Raw genomic sequence first — 11225 nt, forward strand, 5'->3', positions numbered from 1 at the left:
ATAGCTATCCTCCACCATTACAGATAACACAGCAGATGGATGAAACAACACTGTGAGGAGGGGGGGAAACAGGACCAGAGGGTTACTATTTAGATGAATCATGTGATTTGGGACGCGGTGAGCCTCTGTGCTCAGTCATGGGAAGCCAGCCTTCATTGTTGTGCTCTCAGAGTGTTAAGACGAGTCCCTGTGTATTTCTTCCCTCAGCCAACTCTGCAGCAAGTTCAAATCTGCATTTTCGGTTTTTGCAACTCCCCTTGTTTGTGGATTTGACATGTGGCTTAGAGGTGCATTATAAAAGAATCCTTTGTAAATAGAAGGCTTGCTATGCTTTATATAACTGTGTTATGTGACTTTCTGGGATCAAGATTATTCTCTTTGTATAAAAGCCTCACCTGTCTAGTTTAGAAGAGGTTGCTCGACGCATCGAAATCTCTACTCCAACACTGGGACATGTAATGTTCATAATGAGGATTGTTTGTCAAACGTCGACAGGAAGGTGCCACAGGGACTGCAGCCTGCCTTTAAAGGGAAAGGTGCATTATTGCCATCTGTTGCTGGCTGTGGTGCACTGCAGCCATGTGTTGCAAGATTAAAACAGTCAATCATCATAGTGGGAAATAAACACCAGTTACCTGCCAAGAGCTGGTCAGCTTTGTCAGTGGCTGGTAGCTTTTCATATTCTGCCAACCACTTTGGCAGCAGAGATGTGGAAATATCTCTCCTCTCTACACATCATATTGCCGGTAGAAGCAGTGAAAGTGACTGGAGAATTTTTGGAATACGCATAGTTTTGTATCTGTTCCATCAAAGGAGTTTGTTTTTCTATCCAACCTGTGATACAGTGGTGATCATCGTGGCTGACAGGCAGTAGATCCTGTCAAGTCAGTTCAGAGTTTGAAAACTGATTTGAATATTACATGCAGCAACTTGTTTTATGTCTGCAAGTTGGCTGCCTGTGAGCGAGCCTTGAGTTCATCTTAAAAAAATATGCTCTCTACCAGAAAAAAACATTTCTGTTTAGATTTGTGAACATGACTGACTCTCTCCTTTCAGAACATTTATATTCTGGGCAGAGAACAGCTAGCTGTCTGTCCTCGCATTCGCAGTCATCTATTAAGTTTGATGAAATTTAAAGTCTGTTTCTTGGCTGTACCGATTAATCAGAGAAGTAATTTGTAATAATTTGTCATTTCCGTGTTGCGATTAGGTGACTTGCGTCTTCATCAGTGACAGTCAAGAGAATGTCAGGAGGATTTTCTGGGATAAGAGTGTATTTTCTGGTTCATTAATGTTAGCTTTTAAATAAATACTGTTGGGATGAACATTTTATACTAATAGTTGGCAATTCACTCTGTAATTAGTTGTCAGTGGATTAGTGTTGAAATGATCATTGAATGAATGGATTTGTCATAGGCCATAAAATGATTCTACAGCAATGTTAATGAATGATTTATCATTTTAAGTATTTTATATAAAATAAATCCCACTTCCCTTTCAGCTTTTCTCCATCTCATGTTCTGAACATGATTCCATTGTGTTCTTCACCGTTGTACAAATGAAATATGCAACTGGAAGACAACGCCTTGGGCTCTGGGAACTAACACTGGGCATAATTAAACTATTAGTTGAACAATTAATTGCTAAAATTAATGGGTTTATTGAAAATGACAGTAGTCTTGGACATAAACATAAACATTGTACATCACAATTTTGATTATTTTGTCCTGCACCTTGAATTATCCAAGATCCTTGGAATAAAACACATAAAACAGATTCATTAAAAAAAAAAATAGAGCAGGATTTTGGTTACATAACACCCTGTTTGTCTGTTTTTCCAACACCAGGTGATGACCCACCTTCGTGTGATCGAGGAGAGGATGAACCAGTCTCTATCTCTGCTCTACAAAGTACCTTATGTGGCCGATGAGATTCAGGATGAAATTGGTGAGTCGAGCTCTGTCAAAAGCCCCCGGGCAGCTTGGAGGAGGGACGGTGTGCTGTAATAAGAACGAAGAGAAATGAAAACAGTGATGGAATTCGCATATGTGCCAGACAGATAAAGCCAATACATCACATTTCCCCTGGCCCTCAGTGAATTTGTTTTCTTATATTGGGTGCAAACTGGCAAAAAACGGTCCTCAATATAGGAGGAGACCAACAGACAGGCTTTAGCTGTCTGTAAATCAATTATCAGAGATGGAGGGAAAAGTATTCTTTTTTGTCAGCATGAATTTTTGGAGGGAATTTAATACAGCTTCTGCTCTCTGTTTTTAAGGGTCTCTGCTCACCAGCTCTCATCTTTACAATTAGATCTAAAGCTGGAAACTGTGTTTGGGATGTATTCATCTCCAGTGGTACAATCTAAGACAGCCAACATCTGGCACGTTTTATTATTTTCTTTTGTTTCCTTTGGTTTGTTAAAGGAACCATAGCATGGTGTTGCAGCACAGATTAAAGTGGAACGTGTGCAGTGACAGAACTGGGTCACAGCTTTCACCATGCAGCATCCTGTTGGGAGATGTGGAGATTTACACGGAAAATAGCTCTCAGAAAAATACTAATTGGTAGTTAGCAGAAATGGGAACAGACGTCTCTTGCAGCAGCTCTGTTTGAAAAAGAATGTTAATGGTAATTGGGGAAACTCTCATTTCGCACATTGCTGCCATGTCTCAGGTTGAAAGGTGTTAGCATGTGCCGGACTGCCTCATAGATTGTCATTTGCACTTCTCTACAGACGAGCTTCTTCAGGAGCAGAAAGCTGACATGGACCAGTTCCTGTCGTCTATCTCTGAATCACAGCCAGATGTCACCGTGTCGTCAGAGGAGAGCGTGGAAGTCCCCCTGTCTGAGGGCAAACCCTACCGGCCCTTCCAGGTCACATCCTTGGGGTCCCGTTCAGAGCCAGAGGGTGAGCAGCTTCAGCCTCAGACACAGTCACAAGCTGAATCATGAACAAGACTGGCTGTGTGGAGAACAATAGGCCATGCACATAAGTCTTTCTGAAGGACATTGGTGGCATAGCACGCCAGAACTGTTGCTCAGTGACAGAGAATAGGTTTACAATGTGTTTTATGCCAATGCAAATGTGCTGTGGAGCCATGGGTTTGGACTTATCTGTGCCTGCACAGTTCCCTGTGGCCTAGCCTTCAACGCAGCACTACTGAAGTTCAGATAAATGCACAAAGCCTCAGGCTTTGGTACTAAGCTGGAGCCAAAAGCTTAGGGGGGGAAAAAGAGGAGCAGTTATGGTTCTCTTCTTTGTCACATTTGTGCCAAACAAAAGATGGAAACCTCAAAGAGAGAGAAAAGTGATGGATGGAATGTTTCCAGCAAGATGGAAGGCAAATTACAAGTAAATCCCCAAGGAATATTTAATATACATGCCAACACCCCAGAGAGCTTAGACAGAGCTAGCCAATTTTGAAATGGCTCCCTCTTTTTAGTTTGGTTATATCTCAGATTTATTTTCGGATTCTTCCCTGCTGGACTTTTTTCCTAATCAATTAACACAGCTTGATAATCCTGCCTTTTCTCTTCTTACCTAAGTTTTCTCTCTTCTCTCCTTCCCCGTTTCTGTTCTTTTTTTCTGTTGCTCATTTCTAATGCCAAGGCGATCTATCAGACTCCCCACGTGCCTTCAAGAAAGGTTGGTGCCTCTGTTGCGTCTTGTTTTTCTGCCCCCCCTCCCCTCCTCATCTCCCAAGCCATTGCCATCTACTCTTTTGTTCCACTGTTCTACTTTCCCTCGATGCAGTTTGGGATCTTCTCTCCCATCATTTCTGTTTTATCAGATGCCATCTGGTGGCTAATTTTCCTACTTTTGACTCGCTTGGGCTGCGTGGTTGGGTTTCAGTTGCTCTCATGCTTTTCATCGCAGTAGGATTATCACCACATGCTGAACAGAAAGTCAGTGGCTTCCAGGTCTAGTAGAGATAAGGTCACAGCCAGCTCCCCACTCAGAGAGACTCTTCAGTCGTGTGTTTGCTGTCATCCCGTCCTCAGTACATTTGTCAAAGCACCTTGCTTAATTATTCCCCCGCCCACACACTCATTCCTTTCTTCCTAATTGGAGCTGTGTGATTTAGGGTGCCTGTCTGAGGCTCAGTGTTTCCGCTGCTGACCCACAGCAGAGGCCAAATTGACCCCATTTGTCCTCCAAGACCTGAGAAGTGGTTACGTCACCTGTTCTGTCTGATCTGGTCTTAACCTTGTGATCATACTCAGTGACTACAGAGACACCTGCCACTAATTAGATGCACAACCTCCCCTGCTGTTTTGTCTTTAGAGCTTTATCCCTCTGTATTTGCTGTTGATTTTGGGTTTTACTTGTCCAATAAGCAGCTGTACTGCAACTGAGGATTGTTTTCATTACAGATTTCTCTGTCTCTGCTCTGCTCTGTTTGAAATGTCATGGAAACAAAAATTTACCAATACTCCAATATACAGCTGCAACGATTAATCGATTAGTTGTCAAATATTAAATTAATCGGCAACTAGTTTGATAATCGATTACAGTGAAGATGCTCTGATTTCAGTCTTTAAATGTGGATATTTTCTTGTTTCTTTACTCCTGTATGACAGTAAACTGAATATCTTTGTGTTGTGGACCAAACAAGACATTTGAGGATGTCATCTTGGGCTCCATCAACGTTTTTCACTAATTTCTACCATTTCATAGAACAAAAAACTGATCGATTAATTGATTGACAGATTAATCAACAATGAAAATAATTGTTAGTTGCAGCCCTGCTTCAATACTCAATTTACAGTTGTAAAAAAAGAGAAAATAGCAAGTTCATTGTTTCAAGATTCTAAATATTTTGCACTATTTTATCTTGATTAATGATCTAATTGAATTTGCACTTCTTCAAATCCAGGCAGGTCACATTGCTCCCATAGAGGTCACTCCCATTGTGCTGTGTGTTATCGTGGCAGGCTGCGACACTGCAGTACCATCTGATAACCTGCCAGAGTTTCAGACGTCACTTCTGCTGAGTGCAGCTTGTAAACACACATTGTTCCACACTTAATCCAAAGGCAATTGTACTAATCTTAAGCGTCTGGCACTGGCTGACTAGCAGCAGCAGACAACAAGCTGACGCCAAACTCATCGCTGCTGTACATTGTTCAGGAGCCTGTCCTCGCTGCCTCGCTCGCTCTCTCTCCTCCCAGTTCTTGATTTATTCATGGCATATCTGGTGTGTGTATATTAATAGATCCTATGCCCATTTGAAAACCATCAGTCTAACATGCATATTTGACACTCTGGCCCAGTTTTTTTGGCTTAGCCACTCACTGAGACTTTTTAGAAAATGATCATCTGTTAAAATCTGAAAGAACTGTGGAGGATTTGTAGAGGAGGAACTACAGTGAGCACGAAGTGAAGGATACAAAAAACCAGGATGACTCATAATTGTTCAGAGGGGTTTCACTTAGTGAGTCAATGCATGGAAGTGGAAGTTTACAGAGAAATCTCAGCTATATGCAAAACACTACTTTGAGAGGGCCTTTGTAGAAAATGTAAGGTCAGTGTCATGTTGGCCTCACAGTGCTCACACTGTGCTGAACTGAAGAAAGGGCTTTGTTGTCACCAGTGCACTGAGGACACCGAGGTGACAGTTGTGAGAAAAAGAGCTGGATAGCTATGTGCAGCTGTCCACCATCAATACCGCCATCCCTGTTTGTTTGTTTGTTTGTGCGTGCTGCTCTGCTGGTATTGACTGCGCTCCTTCACCCCCTGCAGGCTCCGCCATGTCCGGTTTAGATGGTCTGATAGGTGCCGAGGAGAGGATCATCAACAGCAAACCCAAGATCAGCAACAATGTGGTAAGAGCTTCGTTGTCACTTTGTCATCGTCTTTGTGCCTCAAAGTCTTTCTAACTTGCTCAGCACATGAACTGAGAGCAGCCTTGTTAAAGCAAAGACTCATTCTCTGCATTAAATATCCCACAGCAGACAGTTTGATTTCATTAACACATCCTCAGTTGTGCTGACGGCTGAAAGTGATGAGTACATACGATGCTTTCACAGAGCTCTCTTAAGTTCAGCTTTTAATGAGTCAGATTACTCTAGTAACTATGTTGTCATAGTTACAACTATTTCACACTGGGCTATTTGCGTGTCTCTCTTTGGCCTCTGCCAACGGACCCTCATTCAGATCAACTCCACACTTTGTTCGTCAGTCATCGCATGCTTCTTTTCTTTGCCAGACTCACCATTCCCCCTCATGGATTTTCAGCTGATGTTTGGCTGCTGAACGTGTGCCGTGTTTCGCATGCTAATCCAACACCAACTGCAAAACTGTGTATTCATGTGCGTGCGTGCGTGTGTGTGTATGTGTGAATATGAATCATGCAAGTTTTTGAACTCATGCATGTTTCTGTTTTTGGAAATGCTAGTCCTCTAAGACGGAGCAATCTGAGGTTAAAACTAACAAATGGTGGTGACACCTAAAATGTCAATCGTGATTATTTTGTGGTGAGAAACAGACTCTGGACTGCTCTGTCTCTACAAACAGCAGATTTCGTTTCTGCCTCCTATACACACCCACTTCCACTCACAGCGCTTCTTCTTTAGATTAGAGCTCTCAGTAATGAGTGGCTGACAGTCTGTTTAGAAAGACATGTTAACTGTGTGCCTAGAAGAGAGTCTGTTGTTGATGCTTGCAAACCCCCTCCCTCTCTCCTTCCAGTTTGTACAAGACAGCTCCAAGTGTATCATCACCCAAACACAGATAATCCTTCCAGTTTACTTCGCTGCACATTCACACCCTCTTGCTCTCCGCCTGCCTATCTCTCTCTTTCTCTCCCTATCTATCTCACACACATACGATCTCACACACACATTGTGGTGAGTGTAACCTGGGCTCCCCTGTCTGTGTTGACAGGTGATTGATGAGTCTCTGGATGTTAAAGAAGTGGTTTACAGTGCAGAGAGAGTCAGCGTTATGCATGATGATGAGCTGGTGAGTATAGCGGCGCCCTCCACAGGGCTCTCTGGGGAACTGTAGTTATCAGTAGTGGGGAGAAGATGAAAGAAGGAGGGAGTGTGGGAGTGTGCAAAGACACGAGTTCTGCAGCTGCTAACTGGAAAAAAAAAGTACAGCTTTGGAACAGACCCCAAATCCCCTCTCTTGTTTTTTTACAGTTTTCACTTCAGGCTAATATGTTTTGGTTATATCTGCATGGGTGCATGTTTGTTATGTGAATGTATCTGAATGTACACATTGAAAATCTCAGTTCATATGATGAATCCACACAAACTGAGTGTGCTCAGTTTATGTGTGAAAATGAGCAGTAAAAAAATCCCCCAGTGGCTGTCTACATATGATTAGTTTGTGTCATATGTGCCAGATTACATTGTGAAGATGAGTGTAGGTGACTGTGGTTGTGTGTATATATGGAAATGACCGAGATGTTACACAGTCTTCCACAAAGACACATTTCATGCATGTGTACACACTATTCACAAGTCAATCATGTCCTACAGATCTCTGCCAGAAGGGGTATTATACCTCCTTCAGTGTGGTTTTATAAAATAACACGAGAATAAAAGGGTGAATTCTCTTCTAGTTACTTCATCTCCCATTTCAAAGCTAATTTGAGGAGGATTGATCTCCTTATTTTCCTTGTAAATAAATGACTGGCTTATATTTTAAAGGGAAATTCCTGTGCGTGTCAACCTGGGTGCTAATCTTGTATCTTTCTGTCATGACTATTGATCGTGATAACTCACTGCCTCCGCTGTGGATGTTTGTGAGCACAGATTCCAGCAAGAACAATATTGAGCAGGGCAAGGAGTGCGAGCCAACTACAGCTTTCCAAAAATGTTTTAAAAGAACAGAGATCATTGCCAACACTTCTCTTCGAGTCTGACTGAAGTAGAGTTTTGTCTCGGAAAAATCCCTGTAGCTATGGAGGTGAACTGCACAGCACTGCAGATCCACTTTTAGGTCATCTCGACAACTGATGTACTCATGTTGTTTCCATTAGTGTGAGGCTTTCTCTCATTTTAGCTTGCACAAACACAAGAAGATTGTGTCAGCAGGTTTCCAAACTGAAAAAGTTGAATGCAGGCGTCATTATTAGTGTTACCATGATTATTGGTCATAATGTAAGTGAGGAATATGAGTATAAGACCCGGATTAACAAATGCAGGAACTTTCCTTTAAAAATGGTCCATTGGTTGATATACATTTTTATATGGCTGGACAGGAACTTTTATTAAAATTGTCATGTAACAGCATGTTAATAACAATTTAAATGTCTATTCAGCATAAAGAACTGACCTAATAAAGGGAACTAGTATCATTCATTATAACAGCAAAGACAACTTCACTGTGTCTCTTTTGATCCTGTGCTCAGCTGTGCATGTATTGTCTCCTCACTGTTGCTCTCGCTGTCTTCCTCTCAACTACCTTTTAGGAGTCCTATCGCCCCCTGGGAGAGGACTTCAGCTTCGGGAGCAGTGCACTGATTGGCTTGCTGGTGATCGCGGTGGCCATAGCAACTGTGATTGTGATCAGTCTGGTGCTTTTGAGGAAGAGGCAATACGGCACCATCAGCCACGGCATTGTGGAGGTAAGCCTGCTGTTATTTGGAGCTGAGTGTGGCAATTTGGGCAGACGGGGTAAACTGTCAACAACTGCTATACATCTTATTATTAAGTGTCAGATTTGAATTCAATTAGCAGGTCTTATGTAAATGAGGTAAATGCAAGGCAAATTAAATTACTGTCCCTGCAGCATTTGAATACGACAGACACAGCACGTTTGGCCTTCTGGAGTAACATTGCCCTTGTTGAGATTAGCCATTAAGAGTGCCGTGTGTTTGTCTCACAGGTTGACCCCATGCTGACACCAGAGGAACGCCACCTCAGCAAGATGCAGAACCACGGCTACGAAAACCCCACCTACAAGTACCTGGAGCAGATGCAGATCTAACTAGAGCCTACAGGGGGCGCTATGGAGTCTGACAGAGGATGGCAACCAAGGGGGAACATACTACTGACCAATAACATATGCTATTGTTAAAAAAATCATTTGCATACATCCAAACTCCATTTACTGGTTTGTTCAAAACAATCCTTAAATAATGCTACTACTTCTACTACTGCTACTATTGTACTATAGAGCTCTTTTTGATCATGTTTTTTTGAAAAGGTGATGTATCTGCCATTTTGCATTATGGAAAATGTGATTCTGCAGATTTCTCTGTAATTATCGATACAGCTTTCTCAGATCAAGATGTATAACATTTCTTCAGACATTTTCTTTATTTTTGAAAGTGAAATGCAAATCAAGGAGCCATCATCAAACCGGCATACCAAACACTACACTTTAGTTTTCCATCATGCAAGTGTCATTCATGCAGTTTCTGATGGTTTTCTCCAAAAGAATTGGTGTTTTATTTTGTCCTTTTTCCTCTCAATAGATTGCTTGTATATGAAGGTTCTTTGTACCAATTAAAATGTATAGTGAAACAACAAATGAGAAAAAAATGAAATCATGAATTATTTACTTATGTTCTTTGTTATGATAACAGGCAGAATATACATATACAGTTGAAATATATATAAGAGTAGATGTTTTTATTCCACCTTTTTTTCCCAGGAAAGAGGTTTTAAGTCAGTTTAGGGTTCTTAGCTTGGCGGTCATGAGTTGTGTTTGCAGGCACACTGTGAGAAAGAGTCGGGGAAGGTGAAGGTGTGCACAGACCCCCAGCTCAAACACATCACACAGAACCTCCTCTGGACCCTTACTAAGTGAATGTGATACTATATTCCCCTATACACACACAAACACAACCTTGTATCAATAGGGAAACAGAATACATTAGTGGATTAAGTACCTATTGACATGTGTTACATAGTTGAATGTATTGGGGAAGCTTTTTTTCCATACTATGTACCTGCCAGGGTCCTACATGGCTTTGATTTTAATGCACAAACATTATGACAGTGGCCGATGACATACCACAAACTGACAAATACGTGTTTTTTGGTTTGTATTCTTGTTTATTATTTTTTTTTGCACAAATTATCTGATGCAAGTACTAGAAAAAGCTATTTCCGACACCAAATTTTGGGAATGATGTAAACACACGTTACTGCAGCAACTGTTGGCTTTGCTGGTCATAAAGCGCCGAACAGTCTGACAGATCAAAACAGGGCCGGCCCAGAAGCACAAAGTAACTAAGCAGCTGCTTAGAGCCCATCTGCCACCAGGGGCCCCCAAATGAAGTGAAAATGTAGAATATTTGGTGGATTGGGGGGTTTGCTGTAACTCATTTTGGGATCACAACAAATGCCATACAATAAGTTTTTTTGTAACCTGATTATGCCAGATTTGGGAACTGTAAAAAATTGTTTTGATGGGTACTAAAACTACTACCATAACAAATTTTGCAATCTGGATTTTGGGATTTGGGTTCTCAGAAAGGCTTGAGCTGGCCCTTGATCAAAGCCAACTGAAGACAGCTTGGAGCTGGAGGGCTGTGCAGGCAGACAGAGACACACAGAAAGACAAGGCTTGGAGAGCTGGTTTCTGAAAAAAAGCTAATTTGTGTATTTTTACAGGTAGAGAATGACACAAACAAGTAAACTGAATCCTAGAATCCTCTTTTCTCTCTCTCTCTCTCTCTCTTAGTATTGTCTTTGTATGCCTGTATAGTTGATGTTGCAATCATGGCTTTTTTCCGGAGGATTACCTGTGGTGTGCATTGTTCTTATATGAAATGATATGATATATATTTTTAAGTTTGTTTTCTTGTTTTCTATTTTTTCTCTTCCTGTGACAGTATCTCTGTATGTGACTGTCTCACTATGCACCCAAAACGGCTTCAATCTTGTAACTGCCTGCCTGATTGTGGGAGGGGACTGGGAACTAATATAATATGCATATTAGTGATTAAAAAAATGATTGACACCAATGGAAAAAGATTTATGGTTATAGGGGGGATACACATCAATAAACTCACAACTTCCATACCGATGTGTCGTCTTTTCATAGATAGATGGTCCAAATCCAAAATGTTGTCTGTGTCATTTTTGTATAAGGACCATTATATTAGGGATACAACCAACCATTGTTTTCATTATCAGTTAATTGTTATGTACATAAAATATCACTAAAACAGTTAAGAAAAGATGAAATACCCACCATAATATTTCAAAGCGTGAGTTAACGATTGCTCGTTTGTCTGATCAACAGCCCAAAACCCAGA

At 41.4% G+C, this 11225-nt stretch overlaps 1 protein-coding gene across 1 annotated transcript in view; it reads left to right on the plus strand.

The window, feature by feature from the left end:
- The window catches only part of aplp2 (amyloid beta (A4) precursor-like protein 2), a 51961-nt gene extending 40974 nt beyond the window's left edge, over positions 1–10987 (plus strand). Inside the window, exons 12-17 of the mRNA XM_041939999.1 lie at positions 1848–1947; positions 2738–2911; positions 5747–5829; positions 6890–6967; positions 8427–8582; positions 8843–10987. Coding sequence (XP_041795933.1) covers positions 1848–1947; positions 2738–2911; positions 5747–5829; positions 6890–6967; positions 8427–8582; positions 8843–8944 — 693 coding nt within the window. The 3' untranslated portion in view covers positions 8945–10987. The remainder of the gene's footprint in view (positions 1–1847; positions 1948–2737; positions 2912–5746; positions 5830–6889; positions 6968–8426; positions 8583–8842) is intronic.
- Positions 10988–11225: the final 238 nt, after the last annotated feature.

This window comes from Chelmon rostratus, chromosome 7 (genome assembly GCF_017976325.1).
Source record: "Chelmon rostratus isolate fCheRos1 chromosome 7, fCheRos1.pri, whole genome shotgun sequence".
Lineage (NCBI taxonomy): Eukaryota > Metazoa > Chordata > Actinopteri > Chaetodontiformes > Chaetodontidae > Chelmon > Chelmon rostratus.